Below are 21,352 nucleotides of genomic sequence, written 5' to 3'. Positions count from 1 at the left end.
CCGAAACTTTTTTTCCTCCTTCACGCGCACACTCTGCTTTGTTATTGTAGGGTGGTTCATGTGGGCTGGGCTGCTGGAATTGATTGTTTTCATGTAGAAAAAAGTTGTTAAAGGATCTGTTTGTTCTTTAAGACACATATAAAGAATCACATGGAGTCAGCAAACATACCATAGAAGAAACAATTTCTAGGCCAAATCGTAGGGCCTACCAATCTCGGCAGGGTTCCTTAAGCAAGGAGTGGACTTTGGGGCCCATAATGAGGCTCTATTCAGCAGGCCAGTGTAGCTAGGCCAGGAGAAGAAGGGAGAAGGAGGAAGACGCATCCCAGGCACTAGGGATTACGTGGATCTGGGCCTCATTCAGCCAGAACTTAATTTACAGGTAGAGAACAGACACTGGGACACACCAAAGAGACTAAATAAAAATGGTTATATTTCCAATAGGAGTCCAGTAAGTCGAGCTCTACCGTATATCCCTCCTTTTCAAAGCTTTCCTGAAGGTTGTCAATACGTACAGCATGAACTGCTGACAGCTTCAAGTCTGGGCCCTTTCCTGCGCACGCGTTCAGGATGAGCAGAGATCTCCTCACAGCCATGGCTGTGATTCCCTGTGCCCCCGGCCTGTGTGGATGGAAATCTAAACTGCTCAGGAAAATGTTTTGAGCGCACCCTGCACAAAGGTGAGTTGGTCTCTGGGTTAGAATGCATTGTCACTCGCAGCTGCCTGAAGTCTCAGACATCATGCCAGACAGCTCTGCTGGAGGGACATTCACCAGTGGGGAGCGAGGCAAGCCCACCTTCACACCTGCAGCCTTGCCATGAAGCCTCTGTAGACTAACCCTCAAAAGTGCGGTCACCAGAGATGGGCCTCATTAAGTTTTGAGAAACTGAAATTAAATAGGCATCAGTACATCGAACTTATCGCATAGCCATTTATAAGCATTAAGGGGGTGCACTACCACCTGTGGTTTGCAGAACCACATTAGTGAAACCATGCAGTTCAACTTCAGATACCCAGGAGACAGTAATTTGGAAGCTAAATCAGCCAGGTAAAATATAAAAGTGCGCCTGGGTCCACAGACACAAGGGATTAAAGAAATCAGCCTGGGTTTGAAAGAAAATTGAGATCGCTAAGGACTGAATGCAGGCAGAAACTTGACTTCCTATAGCATTGATATGATAAGGAGTTCTCAAAATTTGGTGACCACAGTGAGTGAGGAATATCTGGGGAGTCCTTCCAAACGGCAAAACTAGCAGCTGGCTAATAAATGCCAATTACCTAGGAAGCTGCATTTACTTAGAATGTGGCCTTTTTCAAACAGGTCTGCCTTACTTCCTGAGAAGTCAAAATTAAACAATTCCTCTTTCCTAAAATCACGACCAGTGATATTTATGGCATTTCCAATTAGGGAACAAGGAGGGTGCCACTGCCGATAGATAAATATATGACTTGGATTGGTGGCAGAGAGAGAGATCTCAGGGAGCTCAGCTATGAAGCCCTGACTTAGGGTACACGAATCCACAGAATCATGGCTGGGCTCTTTAATGCAGCACATGCTCATCATTGCCAGCTGCATGCCAGGGCTGCACCGACATGCCAGGGCTGCGGTTCTACCAGAGATTTAAACTGGTGGTCCCTAGAAGAGCAGAGAACACTGAGGTAGCAATAGGGTAGGGAGTGAGGAGGTGGTGGAGGGCAGGAGGAGCAGGGCGTTAGAGAAAAAGGGACAAGACTGAGGTAGAGGGAGAGAAGCAGGAAACAGCAGTCTAGCCTAAGAGCAGCAGGGACAGAAAGCAGAGAATAGCTAACAGAGCCTTGCCGAGGTCAGAATGAAAGAGACAAGAGAACCCAGGGAGGGGACCAAGACAGAAGCAGAGAGAAGACACAGAAGCAGAGAGTACCTGAGACAGAGTTAACGAGAGGGCTCTGAGCCAGAAGCAAGAGGTGAGGAGAAGCTGAGTCTTCTGGGTCTTTTTTTTCCCCTGCTGAATAGAGCCTTGATTATAGTGTTACCCAATGTCTGGTCAATTTATGTCTATTTTCTTAACATTTCATGGCGAGAACTACATGAATGCAAAAGGGACCCCAAAGCTAAGAACCTTGAGTCAAGTATGGAAGAAAAAACTTCTGCTATAGCTGCAATTAACACCTCAATTTGAGTATAATATTATGAAGGGTGATTTTTTAAAAAATATTTTTAACCACCAGATTTATTTTAGTTCCCACTCCAGCCCAATGAGCCTAATGTGAGTCCATTTTTTTTTCAGTAACAGCTGTTCTTTTGAACCTTCTGAATAGGCGTCTGATTTAGATTCAAAGGAAGTCATTTTAGAAGTTGGTACAGACTCCCATAAGCTCAACTCAGATAAATCCAAGCCCATGTGCCATAGACTTCTTTAAAAAAGCAAGAAATCTGGTGGCCAGCAAGAAGTCAGAGTTACTGTTAAACCTAAACCCAGTGGACACATTTTCCTCCTTCAGGCTGTAAATTCAGGCATAAGTGGTTTCAAGACCATTCCCTACTTAGGAATTTAATATAGAAAATGTATCTGCAACTCAACTAAAGGGGAAAACCTTCTTTCAATTTTATTGGATCTGAGCTCCATTATGACTTTGTGGCCTCTGTTGGAGAAAAACATTCTCACATAACGAGCTATTATATCATTAAATTGGAAATGAAATAACAGTTAATGGTAGCAGCCCCTGCAGGAACTGTCTGGCTTTTGACCCACCATATTGTTGAGGTTTGCTCGCCTACTCTGGGGCAGGATTTTAGGTGAATGCAATAAATAAGTTTAACTTGACCAAGACTGCATTTATATGTCCCATGCAATTACTACAGAAAATTACAACAGTGAGAGGTCTGAAAAGTCATTTGAGCTATTTTTTCCCTACAGGAAAAAAAAAAGAAATGGGGCTTCAAGAAATTCAAACATAGTATATATATTGAAATGCAAACCTACTGAAAATGGTCATTTAAATACTTACAATTCCATCTCTATCTGGTGAACCTCTGTAACAAAAAGAAATGGGTAGCTATTAGGAAAATGAATCATTCTTGCTACATAGACTAACATACAACAATAAGAATTGCAGACCACCTCTCTCCCCCTTTCCTGTGTTCCCACCCCAGTGAACCTGGCTAATGAAAACGAAATCAAAACAAATTAGTCGAATGATATTTGAGCGTGGGATGTGTGCCTGTGTGTGGGGGAGGAGGCAGATTCTCGTTAAAAGCTGTTGTCCAAAAGGTATATGTTGCTATCGCGGTGTCTTGGTTCACTTTTGAGAGGGGAGTTTATTAAGAGTCTGTCCCACTCAGCTGGCTCCATTTAAACTACCACAAGGAATGTAAACTGACTTGCCCTCTCTCATCTTCTCCCCTGTGACTAGGTCTTGAATCTCTCCCTATAGAAAGGAACTCCTATGGTATTTCTCTCTTTACGTTGAGAATCTGTATTTTCTTCTATATTTATATACCTACTGCTCCTTTGATTTCAAGAGAGCAGGAAATGGAGGACAATGTTTGCTAAATGGCCCCCTTGATGACCTAAGGCCAAGAGAGTTCATCATCCAGGGTGACACTGTGTTGCAGTGCCTAGCAGTAAAGGTTCCAGAGTAGGATGAACCTGGGTGTCCAGACTCCACCACTCATTAGTTCTGTGACCTTGAATACATTACTTAATCTCTCAAAGTCTGTTTAAATAAAATAAAGTATATAAAGAACTTGTAATTAGTTCCTGGCCCATACTAACTAGTCAAAACTGTTCATTTGTTATGTTTTGTTTTTTTTTCTCTTTCATGGTGTCTCATCACTGAGAACACAAAACTGACCATTTGCAGCCATGTTAGACTTCAAAGCAAGTACTATTATTGTTCCTTTGGGAAACTGAACTGGAGGAGCCAGAGGAAGGGAGAAATAAAAGGGTAGTCACTGTGACTTTATAACTTCCTATTTTAGTTCACTCTGTAAAGAGCTAGAAAAATGTTATTCTATTAACACGGAGGCCAGAGTCATGCTTAGATGAGGACCTGCATTGTTTGGAAGGTAAACTTAATAAGTGCTTGAGGTGGACTCTGAAGTCTCATGGAGTTTGGTGTGGTTGGAACTGTTCTTTAGGAGGTGGGACCAAGTAACAACATTCCTTATTGATTCATGGGGTGGGGAGGAGGAGAGAGGAGAGGGAGGGAGGGAGAGAGGGGGAGAGAAATGCAGAGAGTTAGGAGCACATCTTCTGGGCTCCATGATGGGATTTCCTTTTCCTACTAACACCCCCTTCAAATTCAGCAAGATATTCCATTTGGATTATAAAACACTTGATGGGAGCACATCATTTTTCGTAAGCAGGTCTGTGTCTGTGGGGATGCAGAGGTAAATCAGCGATACATGGACTAGATGCAGAAAGGACCCAGATATTGAAAGACCCATGGGAGTTGACAGAAATCTTGGGGTCTTTGAACCTGGCTATGGGAATTAGTTGGTTCAAAGAAATTTCATGTAAAACAAAGTGTAAGAAGATAAAAGTTGATAAAAGTTATAATTCACTGAATGAATACTGAGTGTTTATATCCAGGCACTAGGCTAGAATCAGAGGACAGAAATAATGAAGAAGTCATGCTCATGGTAAAAAGAATGAGACAGGCGAGTAAATCCAGGGGGTTACCAAGGTTACCAATAAGCCAAGGTTGGGCAGAAAGCATAGAGGAAAGGTACTGCCCTACATTCATCAAAGCAAACTTCCTTTTTCAGATTTATATACCGCAAAAAATAAGCATTTCTTACCAGGATAGCAAACCTGTACTGAAGGAACTGAGAGAGAGATGATTGTGTCACCTTTAGGGTAGGATATATCCAAAGATACTGATCCTCACGGGGATGTCTTTGGGGGCAGCACATTATGGATATGAAGACAAGGCTCTGCAGATAGGCCTGGCTGTGGTGTTGCCCACTATTGGTCCAGGTACAAGGGTATATCAATAGGCGATCTAAACGAGAGGCTGCTTGATCTCATGCATATTGCAGCTATAGGGGTGGCATTTCCCTGTAATTGGACATAGCGGCATAGTGTCCTATCCTGCCTCTGTCTTAACCATTGACGGAATGGAGCCTGTGTCTCCTAGTCTGGTGACTGTAAGCATGGCAGTGAAGACCACTGGCTGTAGTGCCAGACTGCCTGGATTCAGTCAACATAGATTCCTAACTGCATAACCTTGGGCAAGTTCTTTGAGCCTTTTGTGTCTCAGTTTCCTCATTTACTAAATAGCTATGAAAATGGCATATACCCCATAGGCCTATTAAAGGATTCAATGAAGTGAAGAAAGTGAAGAGCCTGGAATAGTGTCTCGAGTATAGTAAATACTCATGAAATGTTATCTAGAATAAAGTTTTTATACAATCTGACCTAGGATGGGGAGTGGAGAGATGTTTGCTAACATCTCAGTCTCAGATGCTAGAGCATGTGTTATCAATGCATTTTCTAACCCCCTCTTATGAAGTTCTATACATATATTTTTAGTAATTTTATTTTCTTTTTAGCAGAGAACTCATTATATTTACTGACTTCTATTTGAAAACTAATCATCTACCATGGGCCTTTGTCGCTATTTTAAGAAGTGTCAGTTCCCTTTTGCAGCTACTGCCTTTTCTCTTACTCCGCTACAGGTCTTGATTAAAATTTTGCCCACCTAGTCTTTTTCTTCTGGGTGACAGAGGATGGGCACTTGATTTGGACTAGAATTCTGGCTCCAACTCTTATTTCCAGATAGCCTTCAGAGAGTTACTTAATCCCTTTTGGCACTGATTTCTCATTTCTAAAATTGAGATATTATTTCTAACCTTATTGAATCACCGTGAGGATTAAAAAGGATATCAGTGCATACAAAAATACCCTGCACAGGGCCTGCCACTTAGCACAGGCTCTCTCTTTTCCTCTATCAGCCACTGTAATGATGATCAAATCAGGAAGCTCTGGTCCCGACCCCACTCTCTGTCTAAGGAGGTTCAATCAGCTATAGTTGGAGCTGGTCGGCTACTGGAGCAGGTTGCTTGGCAACACTCACGGAGTTGTGACAGTCCTAAAAACAGTTTGCATCAACAAGGTTTCAATGATTGCAGATGAACATAAGCATTACCTAACACTGAAGGGACAGTAAATTGCCAGAACAACTTCCCAGCCTTTTGCCAGAATGATGCATGACCCAATTCGAGAGCAGGGGTTCATGAAAAGCAAAGGTTTGTACTAAACAGCATGTCCTTCAACTATCACTGCTGGTAGAATAAGTTTATGGCTGGGGTGCCTGGGTGGCTCAGTTGGTTAAGCCTCTGACTTTGGCTCAGGTCGTGATCTCACAGTTCGTGGGTTCAAGCCCTGTATTGGGTTCTGTGCAACAGCTCAGAGCCTGGAGCCTGCTTCGGATTCTGTGTCTCCCTCTCTGTCTCTGCCCCTCCCCTACTCATGCTCTGTCTCTCTCTCTCTCAAAAATAAATAAAACATTAAAAAATTTTAAAAAAAGAAAAACTTGCAAGACTAGAGTGAATGTCATTTCCCTGAAATAATTATTTACCAAAAGAAAAAGCATACAGAAAAGGTAAGAACCAGAGATTTTAACAAGCGATATCTACACACACACACACACACACACACACACACACACACACACAAATTGCTTCCTCCCCTTAGAAAACTTTTTACACTATCTGGTTTAAAAGGCTTCAAGGCTTCAAGGTTGCCCATTCCTAAGGAAGGAAGCCCAGACACCTCACCCTAGCCCTTAAAGCCCTTCCTATCTGGGCCTGGTCTCCTTTCCAGCCTTGCCTGCCATTACCACCTTTACCTGCAGCCGTCATGTAGACAAACTGTCCTAGCTATCTTGTCCTGAATGCCTACTGGACTTTTCCATGTCTCTCCCTTGGCTGTCATTGTTCCCTTGGCATGAGATGCATGTCCTCACCTACTTGAAGTCCAAACTCAAGGTTCCTCCCTCTCTGAGGCTTCACTGATCATCTGTCCAAACATGAGTTTTCCCACCTTCAAATTTCCATGAAATTTCATTTTTAACTGCTCATAAGGAACTGACCACATATTAATTTGTATTAGTAAGAGTAAGAGTAGCATCCACTGCCATTTACTGAGCATTTACTAAGCACTAGCTACCATAGGAGGCATTTCAACTATGTTATCTCATTTTATTATATGGAAGATATTTCTTTGGTATGGTAGATATTTTATCCCATGATTTATACGTTCTTGGAGGACAAGGACACAGTGCAGCGCTCATACTGTGCTAAAATTTATGCATGATAAAAATATATGGGATGAAAAGCTAAAGGTGAGTAGTAAATGTAGCCCTCTTTGGTTTCACCTGTATCCAAACAACTGTTGATTTTCCCATTTTGTAACTTTCGGGGATTCTAGCCAAATAAAGGGTTTAACGGGTGCTTCATTCTGCCGTGCAGCTGACCACACCACATGGCCACATGTGGTCCCTCAGCTGCAGCTGAGCCGCTGTGCTGTCCCAAAGTACATACGTCGAATCAGTGTCCTTTTCTTTCTTCCGTATTCCAAAGGCCTTCCTTGTACGTTTTTTCAATCCTGTGGAAAAAACAACAAAGGGTCAAGGAGATCGAATTCCTCTTTGAACACTCCTAGCAACATTCAAATACATGGTATCAGGGCTCCAACTCATGAACTGTGAGATCATTACCTGAGCCAAAGTCAGAAGCTTAACCGACTGAGCTACCTGGGTGCCCCCAAGTGAACGAAATTTTTGAAGTTGCAACACACCAGTTAACTTCGAACATTTAAAAAGCAGTGAAAGTTTATGTAAGTATCTGTGTGTGCACGTGGACATGATTCATTATTATTTTCAACAGATGTTTATCAAAGACCCAGCACTGTAAGTTCTTAGCTCTCTGAACAGTCTAAGAATATAAAGAATGCAAAGGAGATCCGGGCTAGATATAGAAAAGATTGCAAGCTTCTCTTAGATTATTGTTATTCATCACTAAATAGGTCCTTGGTCAAGAAACCATATCACAGATTTATATAAACAGCAATTTTTGGGTGAGACATACCCTGAGAGTAGGACCATTCCAAGGCACAGATTACATGAACAAGAGAGCTACATTGACAGAACACATCTTTGTCTCCCATAGTCCCATCTCATCTTTTTCTAATTCTTCAATTCTGTGGATTATTAACCATTCTCTGAACATACCCCAATATCTGTACTCCAGTATCTCTTTCTTCTATAAGTGGTTCTTACCTCTGGTTGAGGTGCTTTTCCTATTCGGATATTTAGAATTTCAACCATCTATCAAGGCCCAGACAAATGCCACCTTCTTTGTGAGGGCTTCTCAGCCCTAGAGGTATAAGAAACTGACTATTCTGTGCCCCCACCCTGCCCCCGACCCCTAATGTTGTTCTTAGGTATATTTTTATTTATCAAATTGTTTCACTTAGTTCCTATGTCAGTTTCCCTCACAGGCTGTGAGCTTTTCTACGACACAGACCAAGGATTCCTTCTGTATGTTCCCTACACCTGGTATAGGTACCAGATAACATTTGTTGATTTAAAATATCTTCCAGGAAGCATCATTCAGGAAGTATTGGGGTAAGAAGACTCCTTTCTTCCATCCTGGAGAAACCAAGCCCAATCTTGGTTCTTCCATTCCTATCCTGTCAAGGCTCTGTCTGGGATTCCTATCTCCTACATGTTCCATAGTTACATATATGGCTCATGTTTCTTAGTGAGTATTATTCAGATATACTAGATGCCTATATATTTCAAAGTCTTAGACTTGTTATTGGTGGTTTGGAAAGTCTTCTTGACAAATTGGAGCTGGAAAAGTCACTGAATTTCAGGATTTGTTTGGCACTAACAGGTGGAACAAAGGGAAAAACATTGACAGAATCAGAGATTTGATGACACCTTCTTCCAAAACATGTGAGTCAGCCCAAACCGCTCAGCTTACGTGAGTCATTCATTATCTGGCTCTTAGGGTTCTACTCATATGCGATCCCCAAAATGTCTCTGTTCAGTCTAATTTTGCATTTTAATAGTCATTCCATTTAAGGTGTTTAGGTCTTTAAAATGTCAATGTTTGTTTTAAAAAAAACTCTCTTCCCACATTAAGCTCTTCATTATTCTTCACATGAGTTTATAGGAAAACTCACTGACATTTAAAACTACCCACCCATAATATTTAGGAACACCTTCCCCCATTAATTTTTATTTATTAATTTTTTTAATTTTAAAGAGAGAGAGAGAGAGAGAGTGCGTGTCAGTGGGGAGAGGGGAAGAGGGTGAGAGAGATTCTCCACACTTTGTATGGAGCCTGACATGGGGCTCCATCCCATGACGCTGAAATCATGACCCGAGCTGAAATCAACAGTGGGATGCTCAACTGACTGAGCCACCCAGGCACCCTCATTTTTAATTTTAATCGTTAAAAACTTTCTTGCTTCTTACCTCTAATTGCCTTATCCTCTTATAGGGAAAAAATATCATAATGACAATCATCATTTTCTTCTTGGGTCCAGGCCTCTTAATTGGCTTTTCCATGCTTCTAATTCAGGTTTGGGGTCACAGTAAATGCTATATTTTACCAATCACTGCTGGTTTTTATAGGACTTTAAAATAAATGCTATTATTATTATTTTATGTTTTCAAATCATTTTATTTTCTATAACTTGACTATAAGAGACAGCACGTTCCACCAAACAGATCAGAAAATACACATAAATTCCAGTAATTCTTGTATTAAATTGGTAAGAGAACAGGCAATAGTAGTTTTCCATAGATTCTGTCCTGTTATGACCACCAAATTTGGACAATAGCCAATATGAACTAAGTCACAAACACCATGAATTGTCCATCTTCCAGTGAAAAGTGCAAAGGATCAGGATTCAGGGGACAGAGTTCATTTCCAGCATCATTTTAAATTGTGTAGCTTAATACAAGTTCTATCTCTTTGTGTATCAATCTCTGTCTATAACAAATAAGCCAATAATAAGGGAAGAAAGAATTTGCACACATTCACAAAATGCTATGCCAATCTGTAATTTTAATTTCACTGAAAGTTGCATTTCCCATATCTAGAATACTTTTCTATATACGGAATACATACGGGAATACACCAAATATGTGACATTCCAGAAAAACAGAACTAACCAAATTGTCAAATAAGAGAAAGCATTGGAAACATTTTCCCCCCTCGAGAAAGGTTGGAGAAATTTAGGAAAGTAGGAAGACAACTCTGAAAGACTAAAGCAAACAGTTATGAAACGTAGAAGTTATTTGTATCTTAACAGCTCTTTGAGAAGATCCAGGAAGAAACAATCATACCAACTGTGTTAAAAGTGAATGTACAGGTGTGGTCATACGTTTCAGAGTTCATTAAAAAAATATTCAAATAAGTTTTTTGAAAGGGAGTAATGATTTTCCACTTCTGACTCCAGAACTTCATGACAATTTTAAAGTCAATTTCTGTAATTGTTTTTAGGTTGGGTCATGAATATTTGTCAACTATTCTTTACCAGAAATGGGAGGGAAAAACATCACTTGTTTTTTAAGAAATGAAGTAAATATTCTTTTGTCAATATCAAAACGAAGAGATATTAAGGGAAAGAATTTTGTTGTCTTGATGATCTTGGGCTAGAATGATTCTCCTCCAAGCTGTGGAGGTGAGAACATCCTCCAGTGTGCATCCAGAACTGCAGCCTTGGGTCAGCCACACAGGAAGTCTGGCCTGTGCCTCTAGCTCCTCTCCACTTAATTTAGATTCTTTTAGTTTCCTTTGGTACTACGAGAGGAGCTAGTCAAGTCTGGGAATAAAAATGAAATTAAAAATAGACTGATTTTTTAAGAGGGTGGGAAAGCTCATTTCAAAATAGGTGATCCTGGATATGATGTTACAAGGTAATAACATAAAGCAAAGAGTACAGAAATTGACAACAGTGATAACATAAGAAAAATATAGAATAAGAAGTTTCATCAGTGTAATATTATTAGTTATCGTTACTGAGGCCTTACCTATAAGCCAGGCACCAGTTGCTTTACATCTGTTGTCTCATGTATGCGCAAAAGTAGGAGGCGTTTTCTTCTCAAATAACTGCCTAAGTTAGGTTTCATTATCATCACTTCCAGGGAGGAAATTGGAGGCTCCCTTACCTCTATTGCTCCCCAAATGTTGAAGTTCTTCAGGATTTTGTCCTAGGGTCCTCTATACCCTCTCCCTGGGGCAAACCCACATGGTTTCACTTGCCATCTGTACATAGATGAACCCTGAATCTATAGGTCAGGCCCAGTAATATCTCATGAGCTTCTAAATATACAGTACTTCTCACAGTCAGGCTTTTCTAAATTGACAAGAGATTTCTTCAAAAGCCTTTAAGCTCCACTTATTTTTTCTTTAAATTTTTTTAACGTTTATTTATTTTTGAGACAGAGAGAGAGCATGAATGGGGGAGGGTCAGAGAGAGAGGGAGACACAGAATCTGAAACAGGCCCCAGGCTCTGAGCGGTCAGCACAGAGCCCGACGCGGGGCTCGAACTCACAGACCGCGAGATCATGACCTGAGCCGAAGTCGGACACTTAACCGACTGAGCCACCCAGGCACCCCTAAGCTCCACTTATTATATATATTCAATTAAACCTATAAAGGTACGCCTGATCATTTAGTTACAATTATTTTCTGAATAAAATTCTCCTCAAAATGAAATAGTTCTCACGGTGACAGATGGTAACTATACTTATTGAGGTAAACGTTGCATAATACATAGAATTGTCAAATCATTATGTTTGTACCTGAAACTAGCATAACACTTTATATCAACTATACTTCAATAAAAATTTTTGTAATGAAATTGTTCTCTATCAATAAATAAATGGATAAACAACATTTAGTATACTCATATGTAAAATAATATTTCTTGTGAAAGGTCCAAAAAGTTGGAGAGTCTTTTTTTTTAACTTAAGAAAATATCTTTTAAGTTTAAAACACAAATTGTGTTTACTAGTGTTGTTCTCTGAAACTTCCCTGAGATAATTTAAAAAAAAAGTCAAATTACCTTGGAACTTCCTGGTTTTAAGAGTATACAACTCTGCAGGTGAAGAAGAAATAGTAGAGCAGAACATAATGACCTTTACCCATTTTTTTTCTCCTGAGTACAACTGTTCTATAAAAACTCATTAAGCAAATGCTAAATTCTGAATATGAGCCTTAAATGTTACACTGAAAACAGAATTGTTCGGAGGGAAATTCCAAAAAGAAACATTTGGACTCTATATTAATTTTAGATCAAACATCAAAATCTGATAGTCAAAAGAACCTACAGGGTTTTTGCTTGGTTTTATGTCTTCTGTTTTATTTTTAAAAATCCCATTTGAAATTTTGTTCTCCTTAGAAATGAAGACTGATTCTGTAGATGGACAAGTTGAGGTAATCGTCCTGGAATTGAGTCCGGAAAGAGAAAATGAGGTGTGAACATCCTCTAGGCAGGAGCTGAGACCCAGACACGCAGAAGACACTGTTGGCCTTAACCAGAGATGCCGTCCTCCCATAGAGGAGTCTAAGTGGAGAGTCCTGCCAGTTACATCCTCCTTTCTATCCTTGTCCAGAATTCCTGCCATTCCACTGCTAGCTGTGGGGCAACAAGGAGAATCCACATGTAAAATGGTCACTGTCCTATTAGCACATTGGCAGCAACTGGTTTATCACATGAGCTAATGTAAAGGGGTTGAGATGGGGAGAGATGTAGGGATGCAGTAGAGAGGAGAAGAGCCAAAGACAAAGCCAGGTTCTAATACTGGGGGAGAGAGGGCCCTGCTGGGGTTGGGGGGGGGGGTGCATATTCTGTGTATTTGATTGTTGAGAGACAGAGCTCCTTTGAAGGTATTGTTTTTTGATTACTTTCTTTACTCATTTCACCATCTTGCTTACACATTGCTTTCACTAATAGCTCTTCATTGTGGTGTTAAAGCCTTCGTATAAGCGTATTGCCTATGAAATTGTTGAAAAGGCACTACTTTTGGAGATCATCTTCCTGGGGTATATTTGGTTCTTCCACTTCCTATCTTTCCCAAAACAGTGCTTTGGAGCAGAGCTTGGACAATGCAAGGCCAGGGCACAAAGCTGGGTCTAGAGTGACCTACTGGTGTGGAAAAAAAAAAGGAGCACAAGGAGGAGAGATGGCAGTGAGCTATTTAGGGTCAGTCAGTATGCAAAACACAGTTCTTAGAGGGACACAAATCATTCCCTCATGTATCTCGCCCAAAGCATGAAGATACCAGTTCCCAGAAACACAAGCAGGAGACCTGGTGGGAAGGAGCAGAATGCATGGCTCTCTTTGGAATCCAAAGATTTGGGATCAAATCCCAATTTGACCCATTGGTGGCTGTCATTTGCAGCAAAGAGAATCTAAGAGGCATCATGTTACTTTTAATATAAGATTAATGTCCTCACAGGGCATGAGGTTTGGAGGGATAATCCCAGTTTTTCTCTTTGCAATCACTAAGAGCAAAGGGAGGTACCTCTTATTCACTGAGTACCTCGTATGTGCCAGGCACTGTGCTAAGCACTTCACACAGACTAACCCTTTCAATGAGCTCAGAAGGTATCACCAACCCCCTATGTTATGAATTAAGAAACAGACTCCAAGGGATTAAGTTCTTCTAAGATCACTAAACAAACAAGCGATAAGACCAAGATTTGAGCCAGTTCTGTCTGACTCCAAAACCAAGCAACTTTTTACGGGGTGGTCATGATGCTTCTTGTAGTACCCAGAGCAATGCATGGGACATGGTGGACACACCATCCATATCTGTTTAACAAGTAAAAAAAAAAAATGGCCAAAGTTTTTATAATGGTTAAAACAAAAACTAATGACTTTTTCTGATCTTTGCAATCTACAATTCCATGGATGTTCAGGTTTTTGATATGCATTTGTGCAAACGGAAGTATTAGGGAAGAAGGAGCCCCGAACAGCACAGGATGGAACTATCTGAGTGAATGCATAAGTGTTAGAGCAGAGAATGGAAATGCAGGGTGAGTGGCGTGCTAAGGCCTCACCACATTTTTAGGTGAATAATGTGTATAAGAGCACATCAAAAAGCTCAAGTTAGCCCAAAACACATATCATAGTGAAAAACGAACGGAAGTAAATTATTAAGTACTTATGAGGGTTTAGGGAATGTATCAGGAAGTTCTTTATCTTACCCCAGTACAACCTCATATGATGGGAGCTATTATCGTATTGATTCTATACCGTGGAGTATGAGGAGTAACTGGTACCAGAACACACAGCTAGTAGCTGACAGACCACATTTCAGAGTCCCTTCTGCCTGACTCCAGAGTCCATGTTCCTCACGTGTCTGGATATCTCTTTGTCAGTCATCACAATTCATTTTGCTCTCTTATTAAAAAACAAACAAAAACCAACTAGATTTTTTTTAATTGAAAGACCTTTTTAGGAAAATTAAGATGCACACTTCTTACATATGAAGACTGTATTTTGCATGTTTAAATCTTTGTACGCTGCCCAGGGAACATCAGGACACCTAATAAATGTTTGCAAAATCTATTCTTTGTGTAATAATGTAAATTTTCAGCTTGAGCCTTCAGCTTGGAGGGTTACTCAAAGGTGAATCACATGTAATGGAATTATTTATTTTCTGCAGGAACCCAGGCCAAGCACTTGGTCTCAGTAATATAAAACAGACAAATTTAATTGTCCTGGGCATAATGCCGCATATTGACAGTAACTCTAGACTGTCAATATCTATTCATTATGATGGTCGCTGTATTTCTGTCAGGAAAGATTAAGATTCTTTGCATATCAGCTCTTCCTCTAAGTTTTAAATATAGGTACTATAATCCAATTCAGATTCTTTGTCAGAGGGTCTTACAGAACAATGTAAGATAGGTGAAGACAGAGTTCAGCCCTTCCCATGGTTTTTTATGTTTATGATTTTCAGTACTTAGACTACTGCATAAGATACGGGAACTGCGTAATAAAGGAAAGTTCAGTGTCAGGCAGTACTTGGTACATGGTAGTCACTCAGCAAATGTTTGCTGGTTGCTCTATATATTTGCAATTCTCATCAAAATTGTCCAAAATTGATGGGCATGTGCCCTTTGGTCTGAATGTTTTACCTTCATTCTTATGTGACTCAAAGGAAATTCAGTTGTTCTTTGTACTTAATAGGCACAAAGATGGTGCCCGATCATTCTGAGGGGAGCCTACGGGGAGAAATGTGCATCCTGATGATGTCCTCCATTAGTATTGGACCGCGAAAGGATGTGAGATGGATGGCACCTTGACGTTCAGATTTGATACGTGAGAGTTCATGTTCATGCACTAAAATGGAGATTGCTAGAAGGCAATTCAGAACTTCAAGGAGTTAAAAACAGTGATGACTTTTTTTTTTAAATAAATATTTGACATTTGGTGACATGGAAGAAAATGTTAAAGAGACGATGGTCATGGAACAGATTTGCCACAAAAGGACTTAGTGTCTGCTATGCTATTATTAATGTAATGAAGGAGCTGAGTAGAATTAGGAGGAATTTTAAGCAGATGAACAACTTCTATTAAGATTTAAGCAGAAAGATCCTTGGGAAGAGTATGCAGTTGTAATGAAAGTTAGGAGGGTTGAGCTCTGAAAGACTTGGATTCGAATGTCGTCTATTCTATCTCCTGGGGCAAGAAACTTAACCTCTGAGTCTCAGTTTTCTCAGCTGTTCATCATAAAAGCTTTGGGTAAAGTTTAAATGGGTATAAAAGTCCTGTATAATACCTACATTATACTGTGCACCACTATATGCAGATTTCTCTTGCTTTTCTTGCAGTTTTGATAGTTACAAAGCATTTGGGAACCAGTTATTTCAGCTGATTACATAAAAGCAACTAAATGCCTGATTTGTAGATCTATTCTTCTAGAAATAAAAATACACCAAAAATCGGTAATAATCAAATTTTCAAAATCTTGAGCTTTCTTGGATTACAGTTTTAATAGAGAAACCAAACTTGGTCTCAATAAATTTAATCTGGTAACATCTATCACAACAGATAAGTGGGGATTAGAAGATTCACAGTCTTTTCAGGAAATATAACCATCTCCTGTAGCATAAAAATACACCATTGATGAAGCCTTTACTATGTGCAAGTCTATTACGAACTTAATCAGTTGGTCTTCCCAGTGTGATTTGAGAATAAGCCAATGTCACCTCTACTTGGATTAGTGGTATATTGAATTTGGAGTTTCTTGCTTCCATTGTGATGAGGAGACACACATGCTTTGCTTGGAAAATAACACTTCAAACACAAAATTAATTTGACCTGTTCAATGAGAACCTTGTTCTATAAAATGGCTTCCCTCTTATTCCCCCTTCCTCTCTCTCATTCTCTCTTCCCACATACACTGACTCTCTTCTCTCCCCCCCATCTCCAGTCCCTCCCCTGCCTGACACTGACATGTAAGATTAAATTAAAGTTAATGATCCTGTTCAGATGGACTCTGGTCTTGAGGCATAAACAGAAAAATTCACTGAATCACAACTCACCAAATTTCATTTCCAAAACACTCCATTTTCAACAAGGGAATACATCCCAAAGAAAGCAAACTGGACAGTAACAAAAATCCTTTTCATGTGCCCTTGTCTTTTTAGATTTCATCCAGAGAGGAAAGAGCAAGTACTTCGGTAAAACCTCTAACTTGTTACTACATGTGCCATTTAGTGCTCTGAGTTAAATTTGCCAAAGGTGAATTGAAAAAGAAAGCTGGAACACATTCTGCATAGAATTCTCGTGGTTTAATTCTAACCTACTAGGGAGAGGCACAGAGGTGGACAAGGGGAAAGGAGATTTACATGGCACTGCAGAGCCAACCCACCACAGGCCATTAGCCAACTTCACTTACCAAGAGCCCATGAAGCCTACTTCCAAAATAGAATAGAAATGGTCTAAAAGTTAAAAATATATACAGAAGGAGATATTTTTTAACAATAAGATCAGTCATCAGATAAACATGCACAAAAAATACAAGTCTCAAAAGGGAACTAAATAGAGAATTTAGCTCTAAGTTCTTTTGAGAGGTCTCAAAGGCCTCTGGGATGTATGTAGATGGATCCCACTTACAAGGGTCATAAAGATCATGATTATCCATGTATTGATTCACCTGCCCTCCATCCATCCATCCTTCTGTCGTCCCACCATCCATGCTTTGGCTATAAATCCTAACAGATAACAAAATTCATTGACATGAAATTATTCCTGTGGGATAATATAAATCTATCAAATTGCAATGAAAACCTGATCCCCTTTTGTCTATTCTCATTGGAGGCAGAAAATATCAAGTTAATGCTCTTGGGAAATTAACCCTTGGTAGGCTTGCAGAATTATCAAGCAATCCCCTCCGCATGGCTAAATGGTCATACTTATAAATCTTATATGCTAAACATTCAAATTGACGTTTGTTATTCTACTAATGATTCTTTGGTTCTCGATACTCATTCTTACCTAGCAAGGTCAGAATGGCAATTTTTCCATATTGGTCAGTATTCTCTTCACCAATATCCCAGTAATGGCCAGGGATACAACCCTAGCCTTTTATTCAGTGCTTAGAGTCGTGCTTAGAGTCGTGCAAGTTCCAGACTATTTGTGATCACTATCAGAAGACCTCCTCATCTTCTCACTCAGTGGTTGATAGGATAGGAACCTGCTGAATATCTGTCATGTGCCAGAGATTCTTCTGGTCTAGGGATACTGTATCTAATATTACCCTTGAATAATGTGAGATCACAGATCAGTTACTAAGTAACCCTAAAACACCTACCTTCAATTAAGTAGCTGCCACCCACTTTAACTGTTTATTTTTTCATCAGTATGACATGTATGCATAATTTTGTGGTGTTTGGAGTGAAGAGTGACATAAGATGAGGAAGTGCAAGGCCATATAATTCAAGTTCTTGAAGGTCAAGTTAGAGACTTTAGATTTTAAGAGCAACAGGCAGACATTCAAAGTGTTTGAGGGGCGCCTGGGTGGCTCAGTCGGTAAAGCGTCTGACTTCGGCTCAGGTCATGATCTCACAGCTCATGAGCTTGAGCCCTGCGTCTGACTCTGTGCTGATGGCTCCGAGTCTGGATCCTGTTTTGAATTCTGTGCCCCCCTCTCTCTCTGCCCCTCCCCACTCTCACTCTATCTCGCTCTCAAAAATAATATTTAAAAAATTTAAAAAAAGAAAGTATTCAAGAAGGAAAGTAACATCATCTATTACCTTGTTCCAGAAAGCTCCAAAAGTAATTAAATTGTTTAATGTCACTATGATATGCTAAATAAATGAAATGAGTCTCTTCTAGATCATCAAGAGATAAAATTACACTGTTCTTTTGCCAAAAGTACTATGCTACACTAGTTATTTGAAAACTAACATTTGAGTTAGGTTCTGTATAGAAACTCTAACCAAAGTATTTAAATTTCCTGAATTCCTGAACATTTCTTACCACTTAAGAGTTTACCATTTGTGACAGTATATAAATATATCACTTTTGATAATCCTAATTGAGATTCAACCTAATTAAGAGCCTTCTGTTGAAACCTCCATACTTCCTGAACTCAAACCCCTCACAGAGTTGTGCTACATTTGCAGTCAGTCCCGAAACCAGACTGTAGATTTACCACTAATCAGATATGTGATATTGAAAAAAAGATCAATCTCTCCAGAATTCAGCTTCCTGACCTGTAAACTACCTGCTTCCCATGATTATTGTCTTAAACGAGAAAATGGACTTGGATATGTAAATTAAATGCTACCCAAGCAGAAAGCAATATCATTATTTATTTGTGTGATTATTTTTATCATCTTAATTGGGGGTTGAAAAACAGTAAACTGTGGTAGTATATATCATCTAAAAGTAAAGTATCCAATCCAGTGAAAATAGTAAGGTTCTTCTCTTTCCTTGTTAATATGAAAAGGGAAGGAAAATGCATTTCCCTTCACAAACCTTCTAGTATATTTTCTGGTTTCTTCTGTTGGATGTGTTAACTGTAAGATTCTATAAAATCTTGCCTACTTTTCACCAGTCTTACAAGATAATGACAAATGTTCACATGAAGCGTGGGTAATCGAAAGCTGATCTTCCTCCCAAGCCAGTTTCTTTTTCAGGGGGTTTCTCTCCAAGTAAAATGGTACCATCATCCCCCAAGATGCTTCATCTAGAAACCTAAGAAGCACCTTGCACTCCTCCTTTCCCTTGTTCTCCATAGCCAATCCATCAGGGAGTGCTGTTAGCTCAATTTCATATATATGAATCCTTCTTGATATATATCAAATATGTGTCTATCTATATCTATCTATATCTGTATCTGTATCTGTATCTGTATCTGTATCTGTATCTGTATCTATATATCTCCAATCTGTTCACCTAGGCTCCTTCCATCTCATAAAGCTGTCACCTTTAAGACATGGTCTTTAAGATTGCTGTGGAAGAGTATGAGAAAGGTATCTCAGATACTTTACCACCTCAGCCAGGAAAGAGATAGTCCTGCTTATATGCCACTGGCCAGAATAGCATGGCTTGTATACCAAATAGTCTCACCTAGATGTAAGAGATGCTGAAAAACAGTCTGAATCTGTGAAGCCACGCCCCAGCAAAAGCTTTGCACTCTGGCAAGGGAACTTGGTTCTTTGGAAGTCAGCTGTCTCTTTCAATCCCTGCATGGATGTAAGATGCTATCACTTCTCTGCAGCTCTAGTCCCGCATAACTAACCGGTTCTGCCACTAGCTACTTGTGCTAATTTGAATAAATTTACACCTCTCTTAACCTCAATATGCTCATCCATAAAATGGATCTTATGTCATAGGATTGCTATGAAACCTAAATAAATCATGCTTAACAAATAATGTTCTTAGCAAAATCAATGGCTTGTCACATCATTATTTTCTAAAAATTGAGTCTGAATATAAAACTGATCCCAGGTTAAATCCTTAAAATTTTTTGGATGAATAAAAATCTATGGTATGGTTTGCTGAATTACTTTTTCCCCCCTAAAGGTAATGGTTGAAGAAGGCTTTGAGGTTTTTAATCAACTTCCAAATCATAATTTAAGCCAATTTTTATTTTTGTTTGTTCTTGGAAGGGGGTTTTAATCAGCTTCCGTTAAAGGACAAAAAAGAGGTGGGCGCCTGGGTGGCGCAGTCGGTTAAGCGTCCGACTTCAGCCAGGTCACGATCTCGCGGTCCGTGAGTTCGAGCCCCACGTCAGGCTCTGGGCTGATGGCTCAGAGCCTGGAGCCTGTTTCCGATTCTGTGTCTCCCTCTCTCTCTGCCCCTCCCCCATTCATGCTCTGTCTCTCTCTGTCCCAAAAATAAATAAATGTTGAAAAAAAAATTAAAAAAAAAAAAAGGACAAAAAAGAGGAAATAACACAGCACAACTGACAGGTAATTAAGTCACAGAATAGCAGAGTGGACATCAACATTTGGTTTGGTACTGGATCAGCAAAACTAAAGCCCTGAGAGCTTAAAGCAATAGGCCCACAGCCACACAGAGAACTATAGAGGGGACTGGACTCCAACTTTCATGCTTTACTTCAGCTCAAATACGTGTGTATGATATATAGACCAATATAAAAATATAAATATGTGTACCTATATATGTAGAGAGAGAGAACACAAAACTACATAACCATCTTCTCTAGTACTCTAAATTACCACGTAGCTTTATGTTTGAATATGTTTTTGTTTCCACTTCTATGATAAATATAACTCATTACTTTCTAAATGTCTAGAATAGTGTCATGAACCCCTATTTGGCTGAACGGCACTGCCCTAGCAATCTGAATCACATTTCCAATGACGCCAATACTTTTTTAGCTGAGATCTGGCTTAGCATTTTGATTAAATTTTCTGTTAAGTACTCTAAAAAGACTTTTCACTTTATGAGACTATAACCTCAAAGACAAGGAAAGTAAAAGGTGACTTTAATAATAGAAAACAAAACAAAACAGAAAAAAAAAGTCATTAGAAATGGTATCTGTAGAAATGCCAAGATACAAATGCTGAATCTGAATTAAGCTAATTATGTGGTACCTTTCACAAATGTATTTTGTTCTTCCTGGAACAGTCACATTTATAACAGAACCTACACGCTTAATTTAAAATTTTGCCAGCACACTAGTCAGGCTGCCCCAGATAGTTCTCCTTTGAAACTCCCTTGAAAACCAAGGCTAGAGGCGCCTGGGTGGCTCAGTCGGTTAAGCGTCCGACTTCAGCTCAGGTCATGATCTCGCGGTCCGTGAGTTGGAGCCTCGTGTCGGGCTCTGTGCTGACTGCTCAGAGCCTGGATTCT

The 21,352-nt window shown here is 39.7% G+C and overlaps 1 protein-coding gene across 1 annotated transcript in view; it reads right to left on the bottom strand.

Moving 5' to 3' along the window:
- SGIP1 (SH3GL interacting endocytic adaptor 1) overlaps positions 1-21,352 on the bottom strand; it is a 204,535-nt gene that overhangs the window by 112,438 nt on the left and 70,745 nt on the right. The window contains 2 exon segments of the mRNA XM_019837194.3: positions 2,990-3,014; positions 7,530-7,593. Coding sequence (XP_019692753.2) covers positions 2,990-3,014; positions 7,530-7,593 — 89 coding nt within the window.

The sequence above is a fragment of the Felis catus genome, chromosome C1 (genome assembly GCF_018350175.1).
Source record: "Felis catus isolate Fca126 chromosome C1, F.catus_Fca126_mat1.0, whole genome shotgun sequence".
Lineage (NCBI taxonomy): Eukaryota > Metazoa > Chordata > Mammalia > Carnivora > Felidae > Felis > Felis catus.
This window is presented reverse-complemented; position numbering and strand designations above follow the sequence as displayed.